This window comes from Acipenser ruthenus, chromosome 10, assembly GCF_902713425.1.
Source record: "Acipenser ruthenus chromosome 10, fAciRut3.2 maternal haplotype, whole genome shotgun sequence".
In the NCBI taxonomy this organism is placed as follows: domain Eukaryota; kingdom Metazoa; phylum Chordata; class Actinopteri; order Acipenseriformes; family Acipenseridae; genus Acipenser; species Acipenser ruthenus.
This window is the reverse complement of record NC_081198.1, coordinates 8,876,869-8,892,172: the sequence shown is the minus strand read 5'-3', so window position 1 is coordinate 8,892,172 and position 15,304 is coordinate 8,876,869. Positions and strand designations below refer to the sequence as shown.

The 15,304-nt window shown below is 37.3% G+C and overlaps 1 protein-coding gene across 3 annotated transcripts in view; it reads right to left on the bottom strand.

Moving 5' to 3' along the window:
• Positions 1 to 15,304, bottom strand: part of LOC117412289 (BMP/retinoic acid-inducible neural-specific protein 3-like) — a 52,293-nt gene that overhangs the window by 21,355 nt on the left and 15,634 nt on the right. For all 3 annotated transcript variants that reach the window (XM_034020527.2, XM_034020544.2, XM_034020535.3), the window contains 4 exons: positions 12,007 to 12,322; positions 4,302 to 4,492; positions 2,650 to 2,831; positions 713 to 818 (listed from right to left, as the gene is read on the bottom strand). In XM_034020527.2, coding sequence (XP_033876418.2) covers positions 713 to 818; positions 2,650 to 2,831; positions 4,302 to 4,492; positions 12,007 to 12,272 — 745 coding nt within the window. In that variant the 5' untranslated portion in view covers positions 12,273 to 12,322. The remainder of the gene's footprint in view (positions 1 to 712; positions 819 to 2,649; positions 2,832 to 4,301; positions 4,493 to 12,006; positions 12,323 to 15,304) is intronic.

Here is a 15,304-nt window from a genome sequence, read left to right as displayed (position 1 = left end):
TGCAGACTACCACAAATGTCATAAAATCAACTTCCTGTCCCAATTAGTTACATTGCAGAGACAGTAGTTAATAAATAAACAGAAACTACATAAAAAGAGAGACACAATATTACAATAAAGATGACAAGGTGGTGTTTTCCAATCCAGTTATAACCTTTGGCTCCATCTCTTCCCACCATCAATGCATTTTTGAGGGATGTTTTTCTACTGCAGTTATGAGATCAGCAGCACTTCTAGACTTGGGAGATTTCCTTTGGAGGTTCATGTCTATCCTATTTTCTGCTGGATTCACGTGATGGATTGGTTTGGCCACAACAGGGATGTTATTCCCTTGTGTGTGGGTGTGAACTGAGTGATTTGATGTGAAAACTGCTGTCTGGTTAACAGAGGCATAATTCTATTTTTCAAAATGACCATATATCACAGTTCCGAAGCGCCAACCTTGTTTTCTCACCTTTAAAAGTTGAGTAAGATGTGGGGTTTCTGGTTATGAATGTATTGTATAATTACTATTCACTTGTTTGCCTCTTGCTGTAGTTACAGCATTTATTGATTTGGTTCTCCACAGAGACAGACGCAGAATCCAAATAATTTTACATAGAGTACTTGAATAAATGTCATATAAAGAGTGTGTGTGAGAGAGAGAGAGAGAGAGAGAGAGAGAGAGAGAGAGAGAGAGAGAGAGAGAGAGAGAGAGAACAAAATCTCTTACCTTGTAAATGGATTTTGTTTTCAGGACTGTGCACTAAGACTGAACTGACTGAATCCAGGCTGTCATAGTTACTGCATCCTAGAGGTCCAGTCCTGGTTTCTGTTACCTAGGAAACAGGAATGCATTTTTAAAAATCACTTATCAGTATTGCATTCTTTTCCACTGATATACTTTACATGAAAGAACACCAATTGACAATACATTTTCTTAATACAGAAATGTCATAGGCTTTAGGTTTCAAATTCACCTCCTTAAAGAGCTACCTGAAGTGTGGTGCATCCTTGAGGTGTTGCAATAACACAGTCTTCTGATTGGATGAACACTTTATACACCCTTTAGATATAGCTATTTATATGGCAAGTGTTTGGTCCTGTATTTTCATTAAAAAAAAAGGTAGTAGCATGCTTTGAGTCTGACTTCAGTTGAATCAGTCAAGGCTGGTTCATACTTATGTTTTACTAGAACAGGGAGATGGCTGTGCAAACGCAAAGCTACAGTTGAGGTAAATTCAACTCTAACAACCACTCTTCCTTGGGTCACCAGACAGTTGCACAACCAGAGAGGCTAGAAGTCACCTGTCATTGAAGTATCAACCAGTATTTATTTGGCTTGGCACCAGGCTGCTGTAGTCATGGACCCTTTGGGACATTTGTTTATCCAAACTATACCATATGAAAGTGAAAGGCAATGAGATGCCACGTGTCATATAATAACACATACAACTGTCTAAGTTCTATAGTTCAATACCACCCACTGTACTGTGGTCCCATAAAACATATTTCACCTTCCTATCTCTGCAAAGAGACATAGCATAACAGAGCACAATTAAAGTGGGTTGCTCAGTGTTCTTGCAGGCTTTTATTCCTAACCACTGGATATTTCAACAGCTTTACATTGTGATCTGTTTTTAACCCAGTAATGCAAAACCTGCTGTAGTTCAGAAGAAAATACAGCTCTATATATAATGGAAAATGTCATGCATCTGAGGATGAGGCAGAGAATCACAGTGACATTCATTCATTGGGGATCTGATCCATTACTGACATAGCAACCTACCTTCTGGCAACCCCACAGTCTGCAGACATCAGGTTTTTACCAACTGTTAGAATTTAGATGACCTGAATCTGGTGCAGAATTTCAAGCAGTTGTTAATGGAGTTCAGTTTAACTTGACAGACAATGTTATTTATACAGTGTTGCCTGTTATCCTTGTTATAGACAGTTGTTTGTGCACTGTTTGCAGACAAGGTTAAGGTTACCTTTGCTGCTGCTGTCTGTAAATAGAGCGGTGAGCAAATGGACAGATGAAGTTGATTTGTACAGTTTTATTTAAGCCTATATGACACTGTGATTTTGCTGAGCAACACATACAAAAAAACACATTTTCATTTTAAACTGAACTTACTACTTACAAAATGTGGGTGAATGCAGTTCCACTTTAAAACATGGAATTGATCCTGGGGTTAGTAAAGCTGTTTAAAGCTGCCTGGCTTATTGAAGCTGGTGCTTGTCAACAGAGAAGATGAAATGGTGTTTGTAGAGAGAGTTTCCATGGAGAACTGACATTTCTGTCTTCAGATGGAAGTAGATTTTATTGACCTGTTTCAGTGGAGTACAGTAACTTTCATAGCTTAACTCATTACGTGTCTAAAGTTGGTTTAACTATTGTATCCTGAGAAAGAAGCTTTGAGTTGTTATATAGTTTGTATTGTAGTGATTGCAGAGATAGTTCAAGATGTTCCCTGAATATTGTATACTGTACACTGGTTTAAAAACTGTTAGGAGAATCTAATTGAACCACAGTGATCATATCTGATCCTGCTGGGGCCAAAGTGCCAAAGTAAGGCTCTGTACATTGAGTTAAAGTTAACCTAATAGTGATAGCTTATCAGATAGTGAACATTTCTATAGACAGTGTGGTCAGGAGAGTTAAAGTACCTTGATGGCGGAGGTTGCTATCTGGAGATGGTGCAGTCTTCTTAGTGTACTCTCTCTGTCAATAAAATAAGAGGCTGCCAGCTGATGCAGCGTCTCCAGAGTTGCTGCTGAACTGTTGCCATTGCCTTCCGCTTTTTTGCTCAACTTCTGCTTGTCCAAAAATATAGTAAGTGATTCTTCTCCTACAAACATAATTTAAACATTAGAAATGGGGATTGTGAGCAATAACACACTATATATGTTGTGTTAACTTCATATCTCTTATTTACAATGCTTTACAAAGTAATAAAAACACTATCTGTGGTCTTCAATCATTCACTATCAAATGTTGGAAAGAGGAATCAGGGATTATTGCTCTTCCAAACAATTGTAAGAAATGTTGTACAGTAGGTTTAGACACTGGTCTTGTTCATAAGGATTTAGAGTGGTTGCACAAGCCAAGTATGGTTTGTTTGTTATACCCGACTCTGTAAACTAGTGAGAAAACATCATGAGAAAACAGAGGGTAATAGATACTGTGTAGCTATTTATGTTATTCCATGTTTCATTCAGGATAGGTATTTTGGAAAAGTAAATTACATATTACATTAAACTACCACACAAATTCATTTTTTAAATTGCTCAAAATTAAATGAATTTTGAAAATAACACCACTTTCTCTAAGAGTCCACTATACTATGCAGCACTATACTCCATCATAGAGCCAAAATTACAGTTAATTAAAAAATATAACAATATCTCACAGATATATCATAATGTGTGTCAATGAAACAATGGCATCAGAGTATAGCAAAGATGTAAGGATTCAGCCAGTAAAGCCTTTTAAATCCTGTGAGCCTATGAAGGCTGAAAAACCACTAGAGTGGAACAGAAAGGAAGTAAAACTTTATAAAAATGTAAGATAAAATAAAACCTTCTGCTCCTTTGTGCATTAAGAGCGGTACAGCCAGGGAGATTGTCTAATCGTGCATCTTAATGGCACAACAATCTTCCTTTGTTTTATGGCATAAGCTTAAAACACAAACACAAGCTTGAAATAATAATGTAGAGAAAGAGAAGCATGCTATATGATGATAATGTTTACATTTTTATAATAAACACTTTTGCTTTTTGTACTATTCAAATAACTATCCTGAATGAAACATGGGTTAACATGCAGCTATAATCTGAAGTGATTGTAGACGCTGCTTATAAAACCAAGCATTCATTAGATATGACGAAGCATCTTCCAGTATTGGCATTTACCGTCCCCAGTTAGGACAAGGAGGTCCTCTATATGTAAAAACAAGAGCAATCTTTGAGAGAAAACGTAGAGTTAATCAAGACAGATACATAATTTGCGCTAAAACATCAAATAACAATTGATCCGTTAAAGATAAATAGGTAGATAAATAAATGTGTGGGTGCCAGAATCGACCAGATAAAAGTTCAAGTAAGATAAATGATCTGGTTCATTAGTACTTCCCATTTTCTCTCACCGATTGATCCTGTAGTACTGATGACAAAATCCTGGGGGCTCCATTAAATATGCACTTAGAATCAAAGGTAACCAATTACTGCTTTTAAGGGATAGTAAGTAATTACACACACCAGTACTGTACAGCTGATGGGCACATATGCTCAAGAAATAGAAACAAATGCACTGTGCTTACCTCCTAGTGTGGCAGACACCAGAAAGTGGGTCCCGTATTTCCTGATCAGGTTTTCATTGATCTGCTGCAGACTGGGCCGGCGTCCCAGCAGTCTCAGGTTACGAATGAACTCGGGGGTCAGGGGTAAGGGTGCCTTAAAATAGTCCCGCCGTTCTGCAGCCAAATTGTTAACTTTCCAGTGGCTGAACTCTCTGCAATAAAACATACGTTCTGTTACGTGTTTATGAACCTTTTATTCAAAGATGTATTGCACCCTTATGGACCTTGCTTTTCCATATGATTTTTTAAAACTTTTCATTTTTAAAAATATATATATATTTTTCCAGATTTTCAAATATCTTAACTCCACTGTCATTGCCATTAGTGAGGGTTTCACACAAAAAAACCTACTCAGTTATCTAATACCCTAGACGCACAACTAACTGTAAATGAAGTGTGATTAAAACACATTGAAACCGCTTGATTACTGTTAGCTTAATTCAAAATTGCATTTTGATCTGCATTATTTAGTTAGTGTGAGAATTGCAACAGTGTTTAGTAACGCATTTGGAGTAACAAGCTTTGAGAATTCCTCCCATTGTCTCCTATGTAGAATATGCTGAAGAGACCTTCCCTCCCAAGTAAGAGAACTATCAAAATGAAATAATTACTTTCACTATTATTCTTTATGGACAATGTAGTAAATTAATGCAGATAAGGACCCCCAAACCAAGCCAAAGACTGTAAATAACTTACACAATCAGGAGAGACCAAAACCTCTGACAAATGTCACTTGATCATTAGTAAATTGATGTGAGTGGCATGGTCAAACAAGCATGAAATACAACCAGGCAGAAGGCTTCTGAAAAGGACTCCACAGACTTAAAGAAAAAAGGTTGCACATGCTTTCATTGTTTTCAAATGACCTGTAGCTATTGTCTGGCCCTTTCAAGATGGTTTTATTAAGTTAATTAAAAGTAGAACAAGCAGAGGATGTCCCGTCTACGGCTAATGATGATGGATGGGCATAATTAAAGCGCTTAAATACAAGATGATGTAACCTGGAGCTTTGCAGGGTTTCATTATGCATGCATTATAAAACATGCTTCTCCACTTCGGACACCTGGACAGCTGCATTGCCCAGGCACCTTTTCTATTTTCAGCTCCTGTGTTTGTTAGCCAATGCAGATAACCTCAGGCAGCGGCAGTCACATTGTAACCTCATTATAAAAGCAGTCTGCACTTACCCTTCTAAAATGAAAGCGAGACAGATAAAAGCTGTGTATCAGTGCATTTAAGTCATTTACTCTGGAAATTGTCTAATTTTGATATAATAGCTCCATTAAGCCCCCTTCATCAGGGATCTTATATTTCTGAAAACGTGCTCTGGTCCCTCTAAAAACCATATCATTTAATGCATACAGTCATTAATCTGTGTATGTTGCTGTAGCCACAGGAGGGAAACTACAATTGCTGTTGATGTTTACTGAATATTTAGTTTTGATTGCCCGTTAAAAATCAAGCAATAAATAATTAGGTCACCAGGAGATACTAAGTTGGAGAACATCTTTTTCTCCAACTATTAACAATTTACATAGCGGAAAGATTTTACAGACTAAAAGTTACAGTTTTTTTTAAACAAATGATTAATAATACAATACAGCAGTTGATTCCAAATGTTGACTAAAGCTGTTTATTTTGTTGTTTTGTAAATTAAGTGGTGAGTGTTTTTTCTCCTTTCAGAAAGTGGCTAAGTCAAAATTCAGACCAAGGATCTAGGGGTTCACAGTCTTTTGCCTAACCAGCAGCACAATACCTCCTTAAATATTGAAATCTTACACAGTAAAAAAATATTCAGAACAAGAACATTTTTTGCTTTCATACTGTATATGTTAAATCATTTAAACAGAACCTTTAAAAATGTAGCTTGCACAGGAATGTTACACATGTGAATGATGTTCAACTAATCCTTTGGAATTGTGTTGTTTTTTTGTGGCTCTGGCATATAAAATGCCTAGGATAAAATTTACTAAGCCTATAGTCCTAAATCTTAAAAACAAGAAAAGAAAATTCTTAAAATGTTTCCAAAATATAGAAATAGCTGTAGTTGTTAAATGTGTTGTTGATAATGTTTTAAGCAGTGTGGAGTAGCAGTGTGGAGTAGTGGTTAGGGCTTTAGACTCTTGACCGGAGGGTTGTGGGTTCAATCGCAGGTGGAGGACACTGCTGCTGTACCCTTGAGCAAGGTACTTTACCTAGATTGCTCCAGTAAAAAAAAAAAAAAAAAAAAAAACTGTATAAATGGGTAATTGTATTTAAAAAATAATGTGATATCTTGTAACAATTGTAAGTCGCCCTGGATAAGGGCGTCTGCTAAGAAATAAATAATAACATTAATGTTCTTACCCATTATTACCTTCAGAACCACTGCACTTAACCCTTTATTTTATAATAATGTACATTAGGTACAGTAGCAGACTGATTGTAACTATGTTGGTCCATGTTTATGAGTTGCCCCAAAAACATTTTCTGCCATCCTGCTTTATTCAATTTATAACCCTGTGTCTAATTCACTTGTCCAAACTAGACACAGTTAAATATTTCCTCTGAAAGGGGCATTGTTTGACTCATAAATGCGGATCAACATTGGTGTACTTTCAAAGGGGTTTCAACAGAAAGAAAACTGATAAAAAAAAGTTAAATCAATCTACAATACAAGTCTATCAGGTCGATGACACCATCATTTGTTCACCTAACACCAACCAAAAAAAAAAGACATCAACAGCAAAACCTTAAAGTCAATAGCTTAATCCAATATCCACATCCATTTCAGTAGGACTGCAGTCTGTGTTAAATAAACAGGTACTCAAAACCACATCAAACTTGCAGAGAAACTGAAAGATGGTTCTTATATATATATTGCTGACCAACACAATTTTTTTTTACATTTTCTATGTGAATGTATACAATGTATCTTACCAGGGAAACCAAAACAATCACCAGGGACTACTGCTCTCCAAACACAATCCTGTATTTTTGTGTTTGTTTTGTTTCTTATGTTCATGCTGTTCTGCATTGAGCTTTCATTTATGAAGGGGGTATTTATAATTGGGCAATGCATTCAAATTAGAAAGCTTTTGATATGGAAATACACATTCTGTAGAAATATTATAATATTTTTAAAAAACTCTTACATTTCTACTAATTAAATACACACTTAACATTGCCCAAAGAAAAGTACGGAAGCATCCTAGTGCCAATTCAAAATAAATAAATAAATAATATCTCCTATGTAGGACTTTTTTTATCTACAATTTAGGACTTTCTATCTTCTACGTAGGAGTCCAATGGAGGCTGTGTGGTCCGGTGGGTAAAGAAAAGGGCTTGTAACCAGGAGGTCCCCGGTTCAAATCCTGGCTGTGTCACTGATCCACTGTGTGACCTTGAGCAAGTCACTTAACCTCCTTGTGCTCCGTCTTTCGGGTGAGATGTAGTTGTAAGTGACTCTGCAGCTGATGCATAGTTCACACACCCTAGTCTCTGTAAGTCGCCTTGGATAAAGGCGTATGCTGAATAAATGTAGGAGATATAAAGCCCTATATATATATATATACATATATATATATATACATATATATATATATATATATATATATATATATATATATATATATATATATATATATATATATATATATTGACAAATCCACTGGGTGTGGTGAACGTGAACACAGATGACTGTAACAGAATAACGTACAATAAAGCTCTTTCACAACAAATGTTCAGATAGATCAGGTAAAATAATCTGGGTTAGGTTTATTTGATTTGTACAAATTTGTATTTGTGGTTGGCAAAACAGGCAGGGTTCAGTACACAAAATCAGGTTCTCAGGACAATCCAGGGTCAGAAAACAAGTCAGGTAATCAAACAATCCAAGGTCAGTACACGGTAATCAGAAATAACAATACAGGCTCACTTACTCTCTCTCTCTCTCTCTGTCTCAGCACTCGGCTGTCTCCTTCTCCTTCCCTGTAATCCTGTGGACCACCCCTTTTTGTATCAGTAACGCCATCCCTTTTACTGGGTCATGTCACTTCCCAGCCAACATTATACCAGCACTGGCCCCTACCTCTGGTCATCTCTGTTAAAGTGAACGCGATGGTTTCATAATCAGGCAAACCTCCTATAGTAACCGGCAATCCCCAGAAATGCCTTCACGTGCTTTTTATTCACAGACCTCTGCCATTTCTTTCCGGCCTCTATTTTAGCCTCTTGGGGTTTATTTAGTCCTCTACCTACTACGTACCCCAAGTATTTTGCCTCCTGCATCCCAATAGTTCATTTCTCAGGGTTCGCCGTCAAACCAGCTTGGCGAATTGAGTCCAGTACTGCCTGTACTATGGGCAGGTGGCTTTCCCAATCAGAGCTCTATATCACTACATCGTCCAAATAGGCCACGGCGTACGTTCTGTGAGGTTTCAGGATTTTGTCCATTAGCCTCTGGAACATAGCGGGAGCCCGATGCAAACCAATGGGCATGACAGTGTAGTGAAACAGACCATCGGGAGTAGAGAACGCCGTTTTTTCTTTGGCTTCAGGCGCCAACGGTATCTGCCAGTATCCTTTTGCGAGGTCTAGTGTCGTAATGAAGCGGGCCTTTCCTATTCTTTCAAGAAGCTCATATATCTGGGGCATGGGATATGCATCAAATATTGAGATTTAATTTACCTTTTTGAAATCATTGCAGAACCTCCATGACCCGTCGGGCTTTGACACCATGACTATTGGGCTGGACCACTCACTGGACGACTCCTCTATCACACCCGGCGCTAGCATTTTCTTAACCTTAGTGTTAATAACAGCGCGCCGTGTTTCCGGCACATGATAGGGTCGCATACAAACTTTACTTCCGGGTTGGGAAATTATTTTGTGGGCTGTCAAATGTGTCCTACCTGGAATTCCAGAAGAAGTGTGACAATTCTTATTTACAAACACCTTCACCTTGTGTTTCTGCGTGGGCATGAGTGTCTGTGCTAGCTTCACCTCGGGTGCTGGGGACAAGACTTCTGGACCTGACGTAAATATTACTTCTCTTTCCCTCCAATGTTTCAGCAGGTTTACGTGGTATATGTCTCACCTTATTGTTTACCTCACTGACACTCTCGAGTACCTCATAAGTGAGGATTTACACATGTTCATTGTGTAAATAAAAACAGAAAGTTTTTGTAATAAAACTTCTTGCTGAGGTATCTTTCTTTTGCTGCTGCGGACAACTATGGGTTTCAAGTGGACAATTTGAACAGTGAAAAAAATAAAGAAAATGTTTGCAACTTAAATTGCCAGAGCCGGCATTCTCTCCTTCCCTGTCTGATGAAACTATGCCAGTCGCTCACTCTATCATCCTGGTTTGCGAATGCTGATTCCAGGATTTACTGTGCAGTGGGGGGGGGGGCGATGTCAGCTGCGTGTAGGGAGATTAAAAAAAAATGGGCAAGGGGTCCTGCGTCAGCACTGAGTTCAAGTCTCTCAATAATTTAAGCAATAACAAGAGCTGCTGAAAGGGAAAAGAAAAAAATGGAACAATCTATATTACTGACAATGAAGCTTTCTCTGAAATACCTTTAAACAAAGATAACACATTAGGGCTAATACACCTTGCTGGCTCACATGTCAAGTTGTTAACAATAGCAACAACAAAAGGCAAGACTACTTTTAAATGATGTCTGCAAAATCATATGACCTCAAATACAATATCATAATGGCTTACACTGGAAGTGCTATGTGAATCTCTTAGTTATTCTGATTGGTCACACTAGTTTCCTGGTTCGTGGAGGCATCTGCGACCAGCTAGGGGGGTTCATCTGATCCGCAATTGGAGAGGCCCTTGCTACATTAATGGTTTGGTTTGTATTATTGTGTTGCTTTGGCTTGCATTGTTGTGCAGTGGTCCTTTTTTCAACATATTGTTTGTATTTGTAGGACATGGACATCTAATATTTTAGGCTTGTAAGGTACTGTTAACAATATGAAATCTATTTTGAAAACTAGGCTACTGGACCTTTAACTTATTCCAAATTGTACAGATTCTAATACCAATGATTCTGTTTCCATTATGTGAGAATGTCAAAATCACTAATTGTACTGTTCATTAGCAGGTCTAGCAGTGCTGAACAAACTCATTACATAAAACCATTTTATAGCATGAGTCTACTTAATCTGCACCATGTCCCACTTAATTACCCAATATTATCAGAGATATCATTCAACTTTATTTATCAAAGATTTACTGTGTTTTAAAACCTTGAAATAGACTTTAAATCAGCCTCATACAACACACTATTGCTTCCCCATGAAATAAGGGATAACTATAGCTTATTCTGCAGTTAGAGAACATCAATTCAAGTGACCCTGATATACACACTAATCTGCGTCCTTGTTTTTTTTTCTATTCACTAGACTTCTAAGAACTCTCAAACAAAGTCCCAAGATGATAACTAATGTTTAATATGATAGGAAATCATTATACAATTATATTATAATAACTCAATTCATATAGCTTGGACCATAACTATCCCAGTTTGGTGTCTTTTTATTGGACCTCAGACACCTCTAACAACATTAATCTGCCACAAGGGATACATTGTGGATTTGAAAGAAGTCTTTTATCAATGCATACAGGTCTATTGTGGATTCTCATAAAACATATTTAGATATCAGCATGTGAGGATCAGTGGTGTTTAATCTTCACAAGGTCTATACATCTGATTTATCTCTTTGCTTCATTGCCTACAAGGCTTCCACTAGTGGTTCCTGAGATATACAAAATAGTATTTCCTGCTGGGACAGTGCTTTGAGGCATTGAATGGCAGGCAAGATAATTAGAGGTTTAGTCTTGTAATAGAAAGGTTTTGACATCCATAACATTAAATGCTCAATCATAAAATGTTCAGTAAGAGAAATTCTAAAATGAAACAAACAATTTTATGACAAGTGTTTTTGTCAGTGTCTTGCGTTTTATAGATTACACCATTCCATTTTTAAATGTGCTATTCTTTTGTCCCATTGTGCCACAAAAACACATCTTGTAATACAAGGCATTAAAAAGGGACATTATAAGACCTTCCAGACTAGTTTATGTCACAGGGCACCATGATTAAGTAGTCATGTTCATACTTGGGCGTCAAGGTTTCTGTATGACCTTCTTAAAAAGAGACGATAATCCTCCTCTAATTGATATCCTTACTTCTGGTGTTTCCATAGAGATTTAGTAGATTGTAGAGCAAAGGGCTAATCATGTTTTAGCTTCAGAGATGGAAGGTGGTAAGAATAGAAGCAATGCATTCATTCTCCTCCCCCAACTTTTCATGTGATGCCTGCACCCTCTGCACTTTCATTTTTGTGAAGCTCTGTTTTTTCATTATCATTTCAGATGAGTGTAATCCAAAACTATTGTCTCGTGGACTCCAATGGAAATGTACCTACGACAAGGACAGTTTCCAGAATGTACCAGGTGGCCCACATATACAGCTAGAAACCCAACTGGGATGGTTTGTTTTGTTTGCCTAATCTCATTTATCGCTTTTTAGAAAAAACAAACAAACAACAAACAAAAAAAAAAACAGTACATATAACAACATATATGCAACACATTTACTCAACTAGGAAAAGTATAAGCAAATTATGCATAAGGAAAAAAATACAAAATAATTTGCTGACTTTGTCTCACCTGTAGATCTTGTATCTGGTGGTGAAGCCCTGTTGGAACCTCTCCTTAAAGTCGGTATACTCTGGGGAGCGGTGAAAAGGTCCCCTGTCAAAGAGGAGCCAGTCCAGGTGCCCGTCCGCCCTGGCAGTATCTGTAGCGGTGGCATGCTGATCTGGAGCAGCAGCAAGAACCAAAAAACAGCCAAGACGACCCAACACTGCCCACTGCCATAGCAGCATCAACGGCAACCATCTAGCAGCTGACGAGCAATGCCAACACAACTCCATCCTGCCCTAGTGCACCCGGGACCAGCATTCTTCTTGTAATCTCTCAGGACCTGCAGAGCAAAGAAGAAGGGGAAATACAACAAAAGATTCTTGTGATTCTGTTCCCACAAATATCACAGATGAAACCTATTTCGCTGTCCAAAGATTATGTTTTACAATGACCGCGGTTGCACCTGGTCTTTGCCTTGCATATACTGGCATCCATAATTCCTTTAAAGTTGGGAGCATATGAATAATATGTGAATGTTCCTCGAAACAGTCTATTTAGATGTTTATGGTTTTCACATTTCTTGGGATAATTGCTAATCTATTAATGTTATTTTTCTATTATTTCCTCAGTTTTACACATTTCCCATGAGCTTGCTTTCCTGGCATTAAGGTACTCTAAGGTGAAGTCCTAACTTGACCAAAGAAGTTGCTCACTATTATTCCTTTTAATTCTAAACATTATTAAGCTGAAATGAGTAGGATAGAATGGGTGCAAATTTTCCTTATCTAACAGTACCACAAAAAAAGAAACATGAAGCATATATAAGCTAAAGTTCTGGAGACCTGGATTAATTGACCTGCATTTCACATTTACACATCAAGGTTGTACTGATGAATTTGGGGGCTATCTACAATTCCCACACATCTTATTACCGTATTTGCTCGAGTATAAGTTGAGAAATTGAACCCCAAAACACAATCCTGAAATTTGGGGGGGGGGGCAACTAACACACAAGTAAAAAAAAACCTTGTCAGGAAACCTTTAATGTCTGCAAAAGTCATGGCCGGTGTGTGGTTACTACAATCCCCGTCTTAACTTAGCAGGGTTTAGGACCCAGGGGAGCCCTGTGCAGGCATGCATTCAGTGCGCGAGGCAAGTTAACGTCAGTACTTAGCAACGCACCTGCGGGTCTGCTGGGAGGGACTGTCTAGCTTTGAGGCTTGCTCACTGACACGTGTTTGTTATTTTTCTTTATGAAAGTTTGTATTAGCGCTTGAAAAGAAAGTTTGGTTAAGATCAGGTTAATTTAGGTTAACTTAGTTCAGATGATTCACTACTCTGCCGCTGTGTACCTGCATTGCCGTGCCAATCTTTCCCTTGTGGATTACAAACTAATGAAGAATGAAGATTTAATTTAGACGCTAAAACTCAGAAGATCTCATTTCTACACTTCTCAAAAGGTTTAGATAAACACAGTTTAATAATTTCGTCTTGCTGGACGGCTAACTTTGATATTATTTTTTAAGTGCATATTTTTTGCTACTGAGCTTGTAGCCCATGTCTTGTATTTTTTTGTTTGTTTGTTTGTTTGTTTTTGTTGTACTGGATGATTGCTTTAAACAAACGGAACATTGCAACCATACGGTCAATTAATTTTATGCTGTGTTTTTTTGTTTGTTTTTTGCAAGCTTGATTTCATGTCCTTATTGGAGTGCAAATAGTTGTTCTTGTTTTAAGCAAATAGTGCAAGTTATGTTTTTTTCGCTGTCAATCAATCCTTCTGTGCTTAAACATTTGAGATATTCTTATATTTGCCACAGTAACTAGTTCTAATTTCAACGTGACCCTGCAGCAGAGTGCTTCTGTGGAAACAGCGCACCGCCATTGACATTGTTGAGGGCAAATCCTTGTTGCCAGAGCAAATGCTTCTAATTTCTCTCAAATCAAAACGCAAACATCTCAAGATTTGGTGAAAACGATTCTGTAACATTGTCTATATTTAAAAAAAATAATCCTAGGTTTGTTTACATCCAGGAGCTGTCACGTAAAAAATTGAATTACAGCCAGACCACACCACCTCCCATATTCCATTGAAATACATACAAAAAACCAACCACAAAAATGTACTGTATTGTAGTACGTGTCAAAATGACGCGTCTGGTGGTTCTAGGTAGAAGTGCTTATAATCCAGTTATTTTTGCATATCTGCCGCTCAAACGTCGTCAGGATATCTAAATACATATATTTAGGAAAACTAATGCATGAAGTGCACTCTAACAACAGTTTCGATTTCAGGAGTTAATTTTTGTTTTCTGTTTCACTAAACTTACCATCTGTTTCAATAACAAATGAACAAATTAAAAAAAAAAAAAAAAATTATACCCGAATCTCGTCCTCACAGTGGGGGTTCGACTTTTACACAAGGTCGACTTTTACTCGCATGAGTACGGTACATTTCTGCCTGAAATGATGTTAGAATGCATTCTGGTTTTAACAGACACTCACACAGCTCCAAAAATACATAAATGTGATTATATTTTTTCCATATTTACACTGCTTTCTAACACCAGAAGTCAAGCTGGATTTTAAAAAGGTGTGTATTACCTTATGATTTAATTGTATTATTTCCTCATAAATCTACAATACCTGTGTACAATTATTTCATACCAAAGTCAAAACACGATTGTGTGTTATAATTTCTGTTCACATTTTGTTATTATGTTTTACTGCCTAGCAGTCTTGTGCAACTGTATAATTATACAGATAACGTACAATTTGCAGTGCAGAACCAACCTCTCAAACTTTCGATAAGAAATGAGCCCAGGAGAAAGTAAAGAAAAGCTACTTCAAGATGCAATTAGGTTCGATAATAGTGACAAAAAAAGATGGCAGTCATTAGTATGCACCCAACACAGTAATATACTGAGCAGCTGTCATGAATATACAACATGTACTAGATCTATATTGCTATAGTTTGCACTTTATTGCAAGCTAAGCACACTGGATTGATATGCGTTATGGAACAAATTATCAATCATGGCTCACTCTTTGAAATATTCTAAGGATTTTGATATTTAACTCAAACTCAACCCATTCAAATGTAACAAACAATATAACTATTGGTATCTAAACACAAGCAATTGTGGGGAAGTTATAGTTATAGTTATTATCAATCAGTCAGACATAGCCACTGCTTTTCTGCCAAACTAATGTTTTACATCTATTCTTCTGTTACTTCCACAGGCCTCATTCTGTGCACCAAATAAGAAGTGTACAGAAAACAAACAAGCAAAAAAAAAACCCAAAAAAACAAACACATCTT